We start from the raw sequence: 17,993 nt of genomic DNA, 5'->3' as shown, positions 1-17,993 counted from the left end.
ACGGAGCTGTTCCGTCACCAGCATGCGCCCGCCGCTCTGCCGCCCTCCCCCCTTAGCACTGCGGCGGAATAGCCGCAGCAGTGAAGGGGTTAAGGGTTGACAATGTAAGCTTGTCATGTAATACTATTCAAATCTTTTTGGACAAATCAAAAAATGACCAGAGAGAGAAAGGGTCTAAGATTGTGTTCAACAAAGTTGGCGGTTCAGTGTGTCCAGTGGTGGCATGGAAGGAATTTAAAGCGGGCGGTTTCTTAGCTAGCTTTTGTGCATCAGATTGGTCTAGACTTGTAACATCACAGGTTCTGAGTGTAATGAGAAAGTTTTTAGGTCAAATTGGTGAAGACCCTTTCTGTTTTGGCACTCATTCTTTTAGAATTGGCATTGCTTCTGACGTGTCCAGGTTGCAGGAAGTTAAAACATTAGGTTGTTGATCTTCTGATTCTTGCCTGAGTTACATCAAAGATATTAAAAATGCTTAACCGTTAAGTTATTATTAACTCTTGTTTCTCATTCCAGGTTGTGTGGCAGGCCCGCTGGTGTCTTTCTTTTCCATTTGAATCGTCTGACACTCTTTTAAATTTGGTGGCTGTGAGAGTGTGCCTGATATTTTACTCCTACACCTTAGCGCAAATGATCTGGTACAACTCTTAGGTTTAGGCTCGATAAAAGAAATGAAGAAGGACCTTTGCCTGATAGGTAAATCTTGGTCAGGCACAAAAGTAGTATTGACAGCTTTGGTGCCTTGGAGAGTTTGGCGTGGAGCATTAAAATTCACAACAGTTGAAAAGCTCGGAATAAGGTTAACTGCAAAATGCATCATTTTGGTGAACATAGGGTAAAGGTTGATTAGAACACTGGGATATTATGATAAAGGATTTTCAGTTCTTTCGACAGGATGGAGACCACCTATTATTTGTAGGGAATGAATTATACTTGCTTGAAATCGGAGAAAAACTAGCATTGGCCTTAGACCAAAAAAGGTGGTGTTAATTCAAGTGAGGCTGTTTTTGCGACGGCCATAATTTTCTACCCTCGATCATATCAGTGCTACTTCTTTTGGCAACAGTTTTCTGCAGGGAGTTATCATTTTGTGGAAACACTCTTGGGGGAGGGGGGCCAGGAAAAACGCACGGTCAGGTTTTTTTCCCCTACTGGCAGAGGTTTGAGTCATGTGTAAAAGTGAGTGGATGAAGAAAAAAGGGATGAGAAGTTTGGAACTTTTAATGAATTTGTTTGGGGTGTTTTGATTGTTGGGGGGAGTTTAAGGGTGGGGGGTTAGGTTCTGATTATTGTATTAGTGAGCCATTGGATTTAAATTGTTAATGACCTTTAGACCGCCATACCTGTCCAATAAAGCGGTCTTTTACTCTAACTTGGTCTGGTTTTAGGGCCCATTTCGTCCGGTGGGGGATCCAGGGGCTCGGCATCCGCAGATGTCCAACCCCAGGCATCTTGGGGCGGATGGTACAGGCTGGGCCCTTTGGGTAGCGCCATTGATTCTTTTTGCGCAGTGAAGGGTGTGGCCTAAATTTCTGTTAGTTATGTTTTTTGAGTGGCGTCATTCGATGCTGTGTTCCTGTGAGAGTAGGGGGGGTTGTAGATTGTCCCTCTCCCTCCCTCTTTTTAATGGTTTCCCAAACATTTTAGATTGCTTTTGGAGGGTCTGCAGTTTTAAGCCTTTAGGTTGTCACTTAGGACAGGTGGCAGAAATGGAGGAGCTCGCCACAAGCCAGAAGGGTTGGGGACATTGCAGAGAAGACTTTGGCAGAGAGTACACAGGGGAGTGAGGGTTGAGCTACGTGTGAAAGTGAATAGATGAAAGAAAGCAGATGGGGAAGTTTGGACATTTTTATGAATTCATTTGGTGTATTTTTATTGTTGGGGAAGTTATAAGGGCGGGGTAGTTTTTTTATCATACTTGTGAGGCATTGGATTTAAATTTGTAAATGTTAATGAGCTTTAGAACTGCATACCTGTCCTAATGAAGCAGCCTCTTACTCTAACTTGGTTTGGTTTTGTGCCTATTTCGCCCGAAGGCAGTATGCCATACCCACGTGTCAGCGACGCTGATAGTGCGACAAGCATTACTAATCCATTCTTATCAAGAGTGGCATTTGCCCATCCAGAGCAACCATCCCGAGTACATATTTAAGTACACCCTCTCTCACGTTTTGGGGCCAATGGCTAGCTGTCTCAGGTGACACATCTGGGGCTATCTACGTCAATCATTGCAGTTGACACGCCATATAACACAATTCATAATCTGGCGTCCCCAGAACACCAAGGCCATTGGGTAGGCACAGGTTCTCCAAAATCATGCGGTGCATCACCGTGGCTCTAACCTATCCAGGTTGTTAAACACTTTGGGCCTCATTACGATGAAGCTCGGAAAGTCTTCCAGCCTCGTCGTGGTGTCAATACAGACACCCTCATTACAATGGAGGCTGTCGGTTTTGAAACCGGCGGCATATTCCGTCTGGGCTCTAACGGGCTCAAGGAGCCCGTCTGCCTTTCGGACCGGCACGTAATGTCTATGGATGGCGTTTTGCGCTATCCGGATTACGATGTCGGTTTATGGCAGGGTTGCCATTCCGGGCTTTCTGACAGAGAAAGCCTGTCCAAAAGTGACTTTGGGGCTTCGGCCAGCGGCCTCTGGTTGGGCCCAGGAGGCACCTATGGTGCCCTCCTGTTCATCCCTGCACCGTGAGGTGCCTGCCATGCAGTGCAGGGATGAGCACAAACTCCCTTTTCTCTATGGGAGCTAGTGCTGTGGCCAGTTTCTGACTGCAGCACAAGCTCCCATACAGAATAGAAAAGGAAGCTTGCGACAGCACTATGGACGATCTTATCAAAATTCAGCAGCCTGGACCGCCGTCCGTGGGTCAGTTAGACCCGTATCTGCAACGGTGTTGAGCGGATGCAAGTCCACCGGACAACGAAATAAGGCCCTTTGCGAGGTACTATTAGTAGCACAGTGGCAAATATGTAAAAGAGTCATGGTAAAATCACCATTTTTGCCAGCGCCTATTGTTTCACCGGCGACAGCAGCACCTTTTTATCAGAAAGCTGATGACCCTCAAAGTCAGGCAACAACTCTGTATAGGTTGCCCCTCTGGAATATCCACTAAGTCCCTGGGCACCTTGACCCCTATGTACCGGAAGGTATGTGCCGCAGTTGGGTTAACGCAGGGTCCGACATTCGCCAAGTGGGATAATGTAGGGAGCGGCATTCACCAATAGTGTGGTGCATCAGCCCAACAACAGGAAGAGAAAAGAAGCCAACCTTTATGGTCCACACACCTGTGCTTTCTTCACATGCACCGAATCAGTTATGTAAGTAATGGAGTGTCTCATAACTTCCTTATCACTCCAGACACCGGGAGGAAGGAATGGAAAACTTAACTGATAGTTATTTCCCAAGCACTCATGTCCGCCCCATCACACACGCAGACTTCAGTAGATTTATAAATGTCTTAACAAGGTCTTCATAGTTTTCCTTTATGAATAGAGTGGCCTGTGCATGACAACATGGTTCAGTGTCCATGGTGTCCAAGTAAACTGGTGCATGCGCATTTAGAGTAATTGCTGCACCTGACAGTTTGATTCCTCCAGAAAACATAAGAGGCAGGTTGATCAGTGGTGATCACGAGGGGCATTTGGGGCAAACTTTCCCCAAACGAAGGTTACTTGAGTGTTTTTGGTGGCCTCTTATGGACAAGGACGTTGATGTTTTTGTTGTTGAGTGTGTTGTGTGTTCTAATGCTGAAAAAGAACTGAAAGTGAGAACTCCTCCTCTCCAACTCATTGAACTTTCAGCTAGGCCCTGAGAGAAAATTGGTATTGATCTGGTTGGTCCCTTCAACCTTTTCCACCCTCCTGCTGTTGTTGCTATAGATTACTATTCAAAGCGGCCGGAGGTCAGTTTCCTTGCCGAGCCTAATTCCAAAAACATCACTGATTTCCTCAAAAACATTTGCTTGCAAGAGGGATTCAACTCTACCATTGTTTCTGACAATGGTGTACAGTTCGTCAGTCAGGAATTTAAAGACTTCTTAGTTCAGGGTGGGATTACTTACTCCAAGAGCTACCTTTATCACCCACAGACCAACGGGAAGGAAACCTTGTCCCAAGGTGTGTCCTGGGTGGATGTCTAGGTGGGTAAAAATGGATGCCATGGTGGATGTGGATGATCTCGTTAGGAAGAATGTTTTCCAAGCTCAATTACGCCGAAAGTCATATTTTGAAGCAAGGAAAACATCTTTTCCTCATACATTTGTCGTTGGAGACATTGTGCGTGTGAAGCAAGAACGCAAAGTTCTCTGATCCCATGGTCGTAGATAGGGTTTGTGGTAATGCTGTTAGGCCAAACAACAAATATTGGTGGAACATGTCCAGAGTTGTTAAGTTGTCGGGACATGTTTCCAACAGTAGCTCTTATTGCAGTTCTCCTGATGTGTCCAATGGAAAACACTTGAAAGTTCCTTCACTGTTGGATTTGCGTAGGCACAATAGACAACATTTTATTCCTATTAGATTTCGCTCATTTTTTTCCTGTTTCTTTTTTGTGCTCGCTCTCTCTGCTTTTTCTATTTTGTTCATCTTCGCTTTTCCTTTTTCTTCTTTTTTTTTGTCTCTATCTGTTCTCCTCTTCTTGCTGTTCTGTTTCCACTTGTTTTGTTAAAATGCATTTAGAGGAGGGGGATAATGTAGTGGTCTCGCCTTGTGTTTCTCTCTGTTGTGGAATGCTCACTCCTCGTGAGTTCTTGTGTGTGTGCATTCCACAACGGAACTTAGAACTCTGTTGTTTGAAATAGTGGGACAGTTGTTTCCTGTGCCTCGCCGGTGCTGGCTGCTGCTCAGTCCTTGTCATTATTAAAGCCTTTTTGGTTGCACTTATCAACGTTACCTGCAGCGTTATTACTACACAGTCCTAGGGTCGGAGGGAAATATCCAAGATATCGCACTCCTTGCAAGAAGGCCCTTGGTCACTTGAGGTGCAGCAGGAAGGACACCACGCAGAATTCACAGGCTCTGTGTAGTCTGGTTTTATTCTGCTCCAAATAACACATTGCATCTAGTTACCCAAATACATAACTTCCAAAAAGACCAGCGCAACTCATCAAAGGGACGATTTTTAGATATATAATGTGGCATGTGAAATGCTGATGGAATTTGTCATTTCCCATTTAAGTAACTGATAACTGGCTGCCCCCCAATTCATTGCTGCCTATGATAAAGCAAAATTTTAGCACGCGGTCTGCTATAGCTGTATTTGCAACATTAATTGCTAGTGTCTGACAAGGAAAACAGCAAACTCAGACTGCTATGTACTACGAGAGCAGGTTACGCAATCTAAATGTAGCACTTTGTATTGTACTCAAGCGCTTTTCTATGTTTTTTTTCATGTATGGCCCTAGCAGATGGTGGTAATTTTCCTAAGATGACCAATCTTGGATTCCAACAAGAGACAACGTTAACAATGCCAGGCCGCTGTACTTCAAATGAAAAGAAACGGTCCTTTGTGGTCTTAGCACATTAAATGTGCCTGATGGACTGGCAGAGGTAGAGGTTTGCCGCCAGCTGGGCTCAGTGGGGCATCTGGAGCACTGCTTGGCATAGACTGTGCACGTACCGTGAGGGTGGGGTTGCTCAGACAGATTTTTCCTGTGCTATCACTGAAGCTGACAATGATCAGACATTTGAGGCAAAAAGCAGTATACAAAGTGAATTGCATTGCCTCAACGAGCTGGGGATATATCAACAGCAACATCAGTGAATTGGGGCCTGTTAATCAAGTCGAATCAGGCCTGACAAGAAAAGATGAATAATGGTCAATGAGCCACGTCAGCCAAGTGGACTGTGTCACATCTGGAGAAGTGTGGCTCAATGGTTAGAGCGGCAGACCCTGATGCAGAGGTCTGGCCCGGGACCAGGGTTCAATTCCCGCCTCGGCGGGTCTTGGGCTCAATTTCCCAGGACCTGATCATTCTCGCCTCGGTGCCTATCCTAATCATGGGTCCCACTCTGCAACTCTGGGCAATAGCTTGCTTAATCTCCACAACGGCCCCAACAACGCTAGGATGCCTGGCTTCACCTTGGGGGTGCCCAGGAGTGGGCACTTCACAGGGAAAGGCCAGGAAGGGTTCCTCAGCGGTATTCGTACAAGCGCCGAGATGCCTCATGGTGATTCGTGCGCTATACAAGTACCATTACATTACATTTTTTACATGTGACACCTTCAACTGGTTTGCTATCAATCGATTCTGGGAGTTATATTTTCACCTTTAGTTTTGTGTGAGTAGGGGATTGAACATTTCAGCATGGATTATTATTTTCTTTTTCTTTTTAAGTAGTCTTGGCTATTTTGTAGATCTGTCTTACTCCTTCGTGCATCAGCTCTGAGAGCCAAGACAGAACCCTGACTCGGTTCTGGCTTGGACCATACCACAACTTTTCAGGCTTGCCCACCTCTATCTCCACATGTCAACCTAACTTAGACCAAACACTAGTAATGCACACTAGTGTAAGTGTATTAATTACAGATCTTTGTTTATTAACATTTGTAATACGCTTTTATGGAAGCTATTCCAAGCACTACACATCTACTAATATATCATAAAGGAGATGTAGATAAATCAGGTTCCCAGAGTACAGCATTCAAAACTTTCCTATAATCAAGCCTAGCAAAGTCTTCTTAACTACTTAACTGTCAGACACAGATTTCCAATAACTTTGACGCTCAGTTTTGAGTTTATTAGGAAAGTGTTTTCAGGCATTTAGTTTGTAACTATACTTTTTGGGTAAAGAGATGTTTATTCAAGGGTGATCTTTCGTTGTTGCTGTTTGATTCCTGCTCCCACTGCAAATTCCTCATTTAGGGGTTCTAGGATATCATTGTTTGACTTTGATGACAACCTGGGCTTCTTAGTTTAGAACTTCTCAGAGTCTCACTGTCATTAAGTACATAAAATAGCTAATTTCCTCTCTGGTATTAATCACTTTGATATTTATATCAGGGGATTCATCCCAGGCAGATCAAAGTTATGGTCCTATCTATATGGGGAATCTAATTTTTTTTGCAGGCTTCCTTTATGTTTTTTCATATCTGAAGACCACTATGGTACCCTCACTCAATCCTATATTTAACCCTAACCTACTCTTTTAGTTGCTGATTACTTTTAGCCTAAACATAAAATTTACCTCAAACATGTCCTTATGCTAACCTCTTTCACTTACTCTCAATCTATCACTTTCTCTTGAAGAAACCCAAACATTAGCCATAAACCTCACCAATACAACTGCTACCCTTACTATTTCCCTACTTTTAAACTTTATCTTACTCTTTCCTACGCTCCGCCTTAGCCCTAGTTACAACCATAACTGTTAGCTTAACTTTTATATTTACCCTAAATAATACCCTTATGCCAACTGTGCCCCTTACCCTTCCTGTGACCTTTATCCTAATCTATTCACCCATAAATAAATACTTTTCTTAACCGTCCCTTAAGGTGTAAGGTTTTTCTTCACCAAAGCTTTCCTCCAAGAATATGACCAGTGTAGGTGGAAATATTCTTTGGTCCTATTAATTTCATTCTCCTGATGGCAAGATGGTTCTTCTTTGGACTTGTGGTTCACTCAAAATGAGCCTGATTAGTGATCTATGGCTCATGTAATGGCATTAGAACGTACTTCGAAACCCAATGTCTTTTTAAAGATGCTGAGTACAACGGTCATGATTCACAGGTTTTTTTAGTGAACCAGTCCTTAACGAGACAGAATCACAAGATTTTCCATGGGGCACATTAGAAAATGTCAGTGAGCATCTCAGAATATATTTATAATTTTATTCAGTATTCACAAAACTAAGAACTGGAGCAATTCTGCAGATATTCGGAGTAATTCTAAAATGTTCAAGTGCAAATTACATTCACAGGCACTTATTCACGTACACATTGAAGATGGTCCAAGCATCTCCAAATTTTCTTCAGTGCAAGTCTTTTAAAAATATAACGTAAGATAACTCATGACCATGAGTGTCTTCTTGTTCTACATTTTATATTAATGAATCGTAATGATGTAATGTCTGCAATGATTCAAACCATTCTCTGTAAATAATTTCCTGTTAAGTAGGGCTACCTCGATCACTCAATCTATGTAAAACGTCTCAGCAATTACTCTCCGATCTATCCTCACTGTTTCAAGATAGCTTAATGAGGACCCATGTGATGCAAGATTGGCATTCATGAGACAACCAATGAAACATTGTATTGTATTGTATTGTAATTGCATTTGCATAGCGCTTACTAACTCTGACGAGGCGTCAAAGTGCTTTTTCTGCAAGTAGCACGCTACTCTGTGACCTATAGAGGATTAGTGTTGAATTAGTATAGTGAAACATACAAGTAAATTTTAAGTGGTGGATAGGTTAGTCATGGTGCACTATGGGCGTTGTAGCTTACCCTCTACGAGACTCAGAACACCCGGCCTATCCATGGTGACCTCCAGCGGCAAGAGCGAGCAGTCTGTAAAAGCGATGATGTCGCTTGTTTCCTGGTCTATGCCATACATGACAATTGGAACGTCCAAAGCTTGACAGATCTCCACATCGCCATTCACAGGGACTAGTTCCATCTTGAAGAGCTTCAAAACAAACACCTGTGTAACAAGAGAGGAGAAAGCAATGGTGACAAAGTAAATAAAGTTTGTTCAGAGTGATCAAGACACTGAAGGAGAGCTATACAGTCATGATCACAAGAAGAATGATGAAATATTATATACAGCAACAAATACAAGGAGAGATAAGAAGGAAATCTGCCTCATTCTGATGTGGAGAGGAGAATGCAGCACAACATCCAGATGTGATCTTAGCTTGAGGTGAAGTAAGACTACATCAAACTGTGATTGTATCAAGAGGTGAACAAAGACTGCATGTAGATGAGATCTCGATCTCAGCAAAAAGATTTTTTAAAAACTATCAAACCAACTATGTCCAGAGGATAAGAGCAAAAAGAAAGATTATATTCAGCTATGATCTCAGGGAGAAAGGAGAATGAAGGACTACATCAACCTGTGATATCAGTGAGAAAAAAACTACATGCAGCAGTAATATCAGCAAGAGGAGAAAAAAGACCACTGCTGGCTAAGATGTAATTCCAGCATAAAAGCAGAAAGTAAGTGTATGCCCAAAGAGGTGGGAGAAGAGCCAGCTGTGATCTCAGGTGGAAGCAGATGGAGAAATTGTACCAAAGTGAGACTCTGAAACAGCACTAACCGCATTACAACATCCAGTTGTGAACTCCCAATGACAGGAGAAATGAAGACGACATCAAGCTGTGGCCTCAGAGGGTTAAAAAACTGACCATATTTACCTACTATCACAGCAAGAAAGAAAATCAATATCCAGCTGTGATTTCAAGGAGCGAGGTCTAAGAATGACCAGAATGTCAAGGAGAAAGAAAAAAAAAGTCCCACAGAGAGTTTGGCTAGAGGGTAGAATGGAAAATCACAACCAGCTGTGAACTTCAGGAGAAAGAAGAATAAAAGAATACAACCTCCAATATAATAAGGAGGGCAAGGTAGACAGAGAGAGTAAGAAAAAGCGAGGAGGAGAGAATGCTAATTTAAGTTGTGAACCTGGAGAGGGATGAGAAGGAAAGAACACATTCCATTAACTGAAAGGGACACCTCTACCAACTGTAATCTCAGGGAGTGGGGTAAGGAAGACTATGGCATCGAGCAGTGATTTCAAAGAAGCAGCAATAAGACCGAAAAGATCCGGCTGTGATTGCATAGTGAAAGAATGAAAAAACGCATCTAGCTGCAATGTGAGGGAGAGGAGAGAACAGAAATCCACTTCATTCTGATGTGATCAAAAGAGAAGAGAGATAAAGAAATTGACTATTCTGTTACACAAAATTTGCAGAGTATTCTAGAAAATGATGCAGTACTCTGAGCGACACCCAATTACCTTATAATTGAACTGGGCCTTAGATTTTTGTACTTTAGAATGAAAAATATGGATAGACTTGCCTTAACTTCTCCGAAGTGGAATGGATTCAGCACATCTCGGGCCTGCACTAAACTCTGCCCAATGACCACCCCAGTCACGACAACTCCTCTCATGGTTACAATGGCAACAGTCTGATTGGAAGATATCCATGTAAAATTGCCACTGCCGCCTTGGATCTACAGAAAAAATAGAATTAGTGATTCAGAAACCCATGTGACAAAACATGCCAGTCACATGGAGGGCTACAACATCTTGCAAGTTGGTCATATGCAGGCTACCGCAGATATTTACCTCCAGTAGTAGACATCCGACCACTGAGAACCATTATCAATATCAGGGCACCCTACTAGAGACTCCAGTGACAGATATGGCCTAGACTTCCTTTCACTAATACACCTTTTTTGCACAGACCCGCGCAATCTCTTCTTTCATAGAAACTTTGGTGCAGCAAACTCCTAACATTTAACAAGTCTTCATCTACAGAGACCCTGGACCAATAACAAGCACGCTACTGGGGACCCAGTGTCAATGATGCACATGGCCATAAAGACTTACTTTTAGAAACAGGTCTTTATCTACAAAGACCATTTTCCTCTAAAAAGACCATTGGTCTATAGCAAGTGTATTACTAGAGACCTGTCATTAACAAGCACATAACCTTAGAGATCTCCGGTCAATCAAAACCTTTTTTTTAACTGATTATAGACCTTTAGACTTGGCAACAGAGATGTAGATAACATGAATTAATTAGTATATCACCCTTTTACTCCTACAGCTCTATAATAATGAGACTTCCAGCTACCTCATTACACTTCTGGCAGATATATTCCCAACAAAGCTGTCTAATCTACTGCCTTCTTCAGGCAGGGAGAAATCTAGGTGCGCCTGTCTCTCACTCTAGGTAAATCTAGGAAATTTAGGTGCACTCTCTGTCAGTGTTCATAGTCTCATCAAGTATGTTGCACACTTTAGTTTATTATTTTACAATGGAGGGATCTCTCAAGCCAAACTCCTCCACAACCGCCACTCTGTCTCTCATCTTGGAAGAGTCCTTGAACATTATATACCACTGGCTACTCTCTCCCTGGTAGTCACATGATATCAGATAATACAATGCTGGCCTTGCTCCCAACTGGGTAACTAATGAAAGATGAGCTAATCAAGTTACCTGAATTTGGTAGCGGTAGGGAACTTCACGAGGATGGTGTGGGAATGCCAGTACGCTTGGAGTTAGAACGATGGGGTGGAAACTCTGCACTTCTTGCACGTGACCAATGGGTATCTCCAGCCTATGCAGAATACCATCCTGGAAAGGAAACCAAGGGTAAAAGCCCAAACGTCCCATTATCCGAAGCAGAGTATTTAGAGGTGTGTTGCAGATGCAGAATGAGGGGTAAATAGAGGTGATTAAGGTAATGTGCTTTAGTATGTCTTTGGTCTTGCATATGGTGCATAAGAAAACAACTACTAAAATAGAAATGAATATACTTGCAAATGAGAATTTTACAGAAATGGCAGAGGAACAGGTAAAAGTAAAGACAATACAATGCTCATGGAAAAAAATCATCAAACAGAGGGAAACAAAAGGGAAAGTACAAACAATATGCACAGGAAATAGAAAAACTGAGAAAAGGACATGGTAAATAGTCAGCAGAATGCACAAGGAAATGCCCAGTGAGATGAGGACACATTAAAATTAATATCATGTATGTGAAAGCGGCCGACAGACAAGAGGACCCAGTAAAGGTGTTGTTCTGCAAAGGAAAGGGACCAAATAAGAAGAAGAAATGCTGAAGTCATTATTATGCAAAGGAGTGACACTGACCCTGAGGTACAGGAGAATGTCAAATGGGCAACATGATGTACAGGAAAAAGACACAAGAAGACAAATGGGGATAGTTGAGTGAAAGTGCCATACTTTGCACACTGCGTACACAAACATTTCCCACAATTATAAAGCCAAGAGCACCCATATATAAGTCCACACACACAAACACTTACACGCAGCATAGTTCAGCCATAACCACCCACATCCAGCCACTCTGTTTTTACCCAACCTGATGCTGGACACCGATGAGTTGGGCTTTAATGTAGAAGACGCCACTCTTGATAACTTGAACCTGGTGGTGGGAGCCATTCACGGAGGATGCTTTCACTTCAAGGAACTCCGAAGGAAACTCCATTTCTATCCTCAAATTCTGAAAATAGTAGAAGTAACATTAAAAATAAATATTAACAGGGAATAAACCCTCAAACCGTATTTGGGGTATGGGCACCACTTCTTCATACGCTGCTTCCACCGATGCTGAACCAGAACCCCCCCCCCACCATTACCTATGTGCTGAGCATTTATACAATAAAAGTTTGGTGGACAGCTCTATTAGGCTGTTAAAAGGCTAGCGCTACAAACAATCACAGCAAAGGGACAGCACTCAGTCCTATGATTACATATGTTCAGGTTGATTTAATGATGATTGGCCATGACGCTTTGTGTCAAAATGTTTTAGTCAAGAATCAATGTCCCAGCAGTGACAAGACCAATTACAAGGGTTGTTCTATTGTCTTGCTTACTTCATGTCAACAATGATAGGCCTTGTTCGTTCCTAGGAGCTTCTGCTACACGTTTACTATGTGTGTAAAAAGAAAGGCTATGTTTGTACAGAAGATTCTCTTGGCTACCCATCTCACATGTGTGTAAAGTGATCGGTTTCTCTCACTGAGACTCTCTACTTCCACGTCAGACAGCTGTGCATGGTGACACGCCTGCTTAATTTTCTAAACTGTGTGCTGTCTTGTATGCATGGTGTGTATAAGATAAGCTTGGTTCATTCCAAAAGGCAATCATCTGCCCATGTGTTTGGTGTTTACAGTGCACATGCCAGTTAAATCCCGGGGGCCTAAACAGTTATTTGTAAACAGTAAGTACACTAATGTGCCTGTTTCAATTCACGTGTCCTCTTTGCTGCCACCTTGGTATGTTATGCACAGTAACAAATCAGGGCAAAATTTACAAAGCAGTTTTGAGGCCACAAATGGCCTGATTCACAGGATTGGTCTGTTTATGACCGCAAAAATGCTTTTTGAAATGTGCAACCAACAAATGGCCATTCTACAAGTTGTTACTGAATCGTAATTTGGGTTTGCGTTTTGGTATTTGGTCGGGCCTGTTTATGGAGTTCCTTCCAAATACAGGTTCACAGTGGAAAGTATTAATGTTTTACGACCGAATTCTAGTCACAAAACATTAACATTTTGTTACCAGTTCAAAGTTGGTTTAACCCATTCACAAATGGGAATGGTTCCACTTTGAGAATGTCTTATAAATATTTTTTAAGCGCAGGTGGTCCCACAGACTGCCGACTCTTAAAAATTAATTTTAAAAATGTCATTTTTTTCTTTTGAAACACATCCTGTTTTCCTTTAAGAAAAATGGGCTGCATCTCAAAGAAAGAAAGATTTTTTTTTATTTAAAAACAATCACAGACATGGTGGTCTACTGACCCCAGCAGGCCACAGTTCCTGTGGTGGTTATAATTGATAACAGGTCGCAATCTTAGCACATCTGCCCTCAGTTCCTTCACAGAAGCAACTCCGAGTCATAGTTTCTTCATGTATACATGACAAGCCGTTTTCATCACTAAAACCCTCTCTGCTATCACCTCAACACAGCACCTTGAGTGTCATGATGGGTTCACTACCTTCTCTGCTGCCACACCTACCTGGAGCCTCACCTCTCCTAAGCATATCCACTTTGCAATTTCAGGCCCACTTCCTTCCGGGGCTCTTTGTTTTAATGTGTCTTCTGATACAATCATAGGCCCACTTTCACTCCCAGAAGCATCACTGATTCAGTTCCAGTTGCGTATACAACAGGCCCAGCTGACTTCCAGTGTCTACCTGGTACACACAATGTCAGCCCCAATGCATTCCCAGAAGCATCTCGCTTTCCATTCTTCTCTGGTAAACAAATGGAATTCTTAATTTCTAGAAAATTCTCCATTGTCAAGCCTACCTGGTACAGGTCAGCGGGGCTGTGTGATTGGGAAGGTGGTTGCCGACACAGCTATGGGCATCTCAATTGAACAGTCAGACACTATGTCGGATCCCTTCTTAATGTACTTAGTTATTTCACATTTTCATGCAGAGCTAATCAACTGGGTGGCTGTCAGTGTGATGTACCACATAACAACAAATGAATGAATGAATGAATGAATGGACGTGCAATAGCACTTCAATGAAACAATAATGTAACTATGGTAAAGGAAAGATCATGTATGTCTAAATCTGCAAATTAACAACCAGTGAAAGAAACAAAGTAGATGGCAACAACAAATTTGCAAGGGGTGTACATGATTGCAGCACTCACATCCAATAAAAAGCAAAGTAATGAAGAGTTTAGATTTTGTAAACTTGTAAGTTACATCTTATGATAAGTGATAGAGTTAAGAAGAGAAGCACGTAAGAGTTATGAATGCATAGACAGTTATCTCACTCACATCTGATGGGAAGACATGATTGCTGCAGCCTTTTTCATAAACTTCCACTGTAATCTCATAGTCTCTGGACACCTCCAGAACCCACCTGTCTCCAGGAAAGACTGAGAAACCTACACGAACAACAGGAGACTGATCAGGATAGAAAACAACATATCCAATCTCCTCGAGGAACTGCCTGCGACAAATGACATTTACAACTGTGAGGATCTGGAGGCAGCCGACCTCTTCTCCCAGTGTGTGACAACCTCAGGCTCAGTACACTGCTCTTTGGTGAGGTTACACCCCGAGATGCATTGCTCCTGTCTTCAGGTGACAGTTCAAGACACACTACGCGTCTCCTGAGAGGCTACACATACAAATATAGAGTCTCATATCAATCTACAAAAATATTAACTCCAGAATATTGATTGCTACTATATAGTCATGGAAATCATTTACAGATATGCATAGATTTATGATTCCTAAACAATTCGTAATTCCATATCTATGTAGCTTGAAGACATACACCATGTCAAGATACGTAAATATGAAGTTATGAATAGTAAATCTGTAGTTTTTTTTGTAGATTTTTCTTGAGGATATAGTGGTAGTTTCTTCTTGGACTCGGAGTCTCTATTTGTGTAGGGTGATGTAAAAAAACTCACTAAAGTGGAAGAACATTCCCCGGGTGTGACAGACTGAGACGCGCTGCCTTCTTGAAGGTGGAAGCCTCAGATACGCAGTCCCTCTCTTGAGGTGACAGTCTGAGACAAAATGCTCAACTCATGAGAAGCACCCACTGGTCTTCTCACAGAGCACACGACCCCTTTCAATGGAGTAAGGGGCACTTGGATCCCATAATGTCGCCCCATCCGCACACTATGCCAAAAGCTTACCTAAAGATCCAGCCTCCACGACATGAACTGTACATTTGGGAAGCCCCAGAGCCCCTCGCATGTGGATATCTTTGTCAATGCTTAAGGAAGCCACACAGTGTGGAAACAACAACACCAGGGATTGCATATGTATCCTTGCACTGCACAATTGCCAGCTCACTGATTCTCAGATTACATCTCATGTAATTCCACAGTACCAAGTGCCAAGACATATCCTAATATGGTAGTTGTGCAAAGTCCTAAACTTCAGTTGTTCTCTGTCCAAATGTAAGGGAACATGTCCTCCCCTCTGCTTACATTTATCTGAGTGTGTCCAAGCTTGGAGAAATTACGTTACATTTAATATTGGTATGTGTAAGTTACAGGATTATGGCATTGTATTTCCACAGAACATCTGAAGGCTCAGACTCATGGCCTTAATTGTAGACCCACCTATGTTCGGGCTTGGGGTATATTCTCAGTATCACTCTATGTTTTACAGTTCAGAAAGTTCTCCCATCTGACCTAATGAACTATTACAGTGTTATCTCCTGACCTGGAGTGCAGGGTATCTCAAACCCATCGATTTTGTTGTACTTGTATTGAGCGAGGAGACAAGCACTTTGTCTCACATCTTTGAGACTCTGGACATCGCTATAGCTGTTCTGTAGGTTTGTGGGGCTAAGACTGACATTCATGTGGTTGGTTCACTTCTATAATGGTGCAGGCAAGTTAAAGAATGATGGAATGGAATGATGGAAAAGGCATTCCTGGATGTTAAGATTCACTCAAGTGTTGGTGCATGTTTCTGGCTTATATTTGAGTCTCTTTCTGGGTTGGATATGTCCAGGCACTGCTCCTGAGCCTATTGTGCCAGAAGACACATGCTTGCACCTCACTATGGAGGCCCAACTGGACCAAAAGTCTATAGAGAAGACAGGAATTAAATAATGGATATCTGCCTAGAAAAATGTATAGTGATTAAAAATGATTCAAGCATTTCCAGACATGGTTTTGTCACTGGTTAAAGATAACCCTTCAGAGATATGTGTGGCATTTCGGACTCAAAACTGCTCTGTGTGTGCAAAACGGGGGCTATTTCATAGATGTAGGCGAGTTATGCAAATTACCCTGCAGAAGTTTTCTTCTGCACCAATGCACATTTAAAACCTAAGATAAGTTTGCAAATATATTGTTAGCTTGAATGAGAAGTCACATTCTTTACATTAGATCCCCACCCCTGGAACACAGTAATATAGGTGACTAATGATTGGTATATTTTAGGATTGATACGGTACTGTGACTAAGAGTTCATTTGACACAAGATTAATTAATGTTTTGCATGGACATGAAATCTAAGCACATTTTTCTCAGCAGCGATAGGATCTAAAGGCAAAGTTGCAGAATCCTGAATTCCAATCCCTGATTGACCACTGACCAACTAGATTATCTTCTGTGACACTAAGCAAATAATTTCATCTTGTGTTTCAGATCCATTATACCAAATAAGAAGTAGAGGAAACCTGGATATTTACCATTGCTGAGCAGCATTGCTCTCTTCTTCTACCGAAACAGCGAAAGGTCACCATCACCCTCCAACAACACGTGGACACACACATACGCACAACACTGTTTAAGCCAAAAAGTCCAACAAATGTGGCACCAGCCAAGAAAGACACAAAGGATACTTTTATGGACGAAGGCAAGATTGACAAGTCCTAATTGCAATGCAGTGACGGTGATGGTGTTGATGTCCAGATCGGCCACGGCCTGGTCCTCGGAACCACCAGGGTCAACAACTTCATTCTGAAACTCCAGATCATAATGTTCGAGGGGAAGATCCACTTCTGTGATGAGAGAATGAGAGGGGATGAGTGTCGAACCAGCATGTACATTTATGACAAATACGTTGTTAATGGATAAGGAAGTTACTGTTGCATTCAGGCGAACTTTCAAATGAAATATGCACATGAGCTTGGAGTCTCTCTTGTACTCTGTTAGAGAACATCATATAGAATAATATTAGCATGACAGAAACACAATCTTTTTAGGTGTGATATATTATGTTTTACAACAACTGTTGCAATGCACATCCTACTGCTTCTTGAAGGCTTCTTAGCTGAAATACCCACCAAGCCCCAGATATACCAGAGGGTATTTGTGAGCTCTCCATAATCCACCTTGCTTGGCACCAGCTCTCACTGCAGGCCAGTGAATAATCCATACCCATGCTCTTAGGATGCCAGTGGGCTTCTACAGGTTGTTGAGGAATCTGAAGACAACAGGGACCGGCCAAAATGCCATAGAGATTCTCCAAGATCCCTGAGACATCATCAACAACTCTAGACATCAGACACTAGGGGGCACCTGCAGTCTCTTGAGATGACAGAGAGAACTTCCCCGTTGCTGATATTTCACAAGGCACCTCCAAGCTCCCAGTGCTGCAGAGGATGCTTCCCTGCATCTGATATTCCAACTGACGCCTACAGGCTCGTAAGACGTCACAGGACACTGCCCAAACCTACATAAGTGACAGGATACCCCACAGTGCCAACTAGGTCAGATGGCTCTTCCAAGAACTGGCAATGCTAGGATGTATTCCCTATTCCCACACAGCACCTTCGGCCTGATTTA

The 17,993-nt window shown here is 42.5% G+C and overlaps 1 protein-coding gene across 1 annotated transcript in view; it reads right to left on the bottom strand.

Annotated features, from left to right (window-relative positions):
- NUP210L (nucleoporin 210 like) overlaps window positions 1–17,993 on the bottom strand; it is a 307,190-nt gene that overhangs the window by 222,724 nt on the left and 66,473 nt on the right. The window contains exons 7-13 of the mRNA XM_086945518.1: window positions 17,048–17,206; window positions 15,381–15,449; window positions 14,506–14,615; window positions 12,067–12,207; window positions 11,178–11,315; window positions 10,030–10,185; window positions 8,460–8,655 (exon numbers count right to left, since the gene is read on the bottom strand). Coding sequence (XP_086801644.1) covers window positions 8,460–8,655; window positions 10,030–10,185; window positions 11,178–11,315; window positions 12,067–12,207; window positions 14,506–14,615; window positions 15,381–15,449; window positions 17,048–17,206 — 969 coding nt within the window. The remainder of the gene's footprint in view (window positions 1–8,459; window positions 8,656–10,029; window positions 10,186–11,177; window positions 11,316–12,066; window positions 12,208–14,505; window positions 14,616–15,380; window positions 15,450–17,047; window positions 17,207–17,993) is intronic.

The sequence above is a fragment of the Lissotriton vulgaris genome, chromosome 12 (genome assembly GCF_964263255.1).
Source record: "Lissotriton vulgaris chromosome 12, aLisVul1.2, whole genome shotgun sequence".
NCBI lineage: Eukaryota > Metazoa > Chordata > Amphibia > Caudata > Salamandridae > Lissotriton > Lissotriton vulgaris.
The sequence above is the reverse complement of the archived record's forward strand: the minus strand, read 5'-3'. Positions and strand labels throughout refer to the sequence as shown.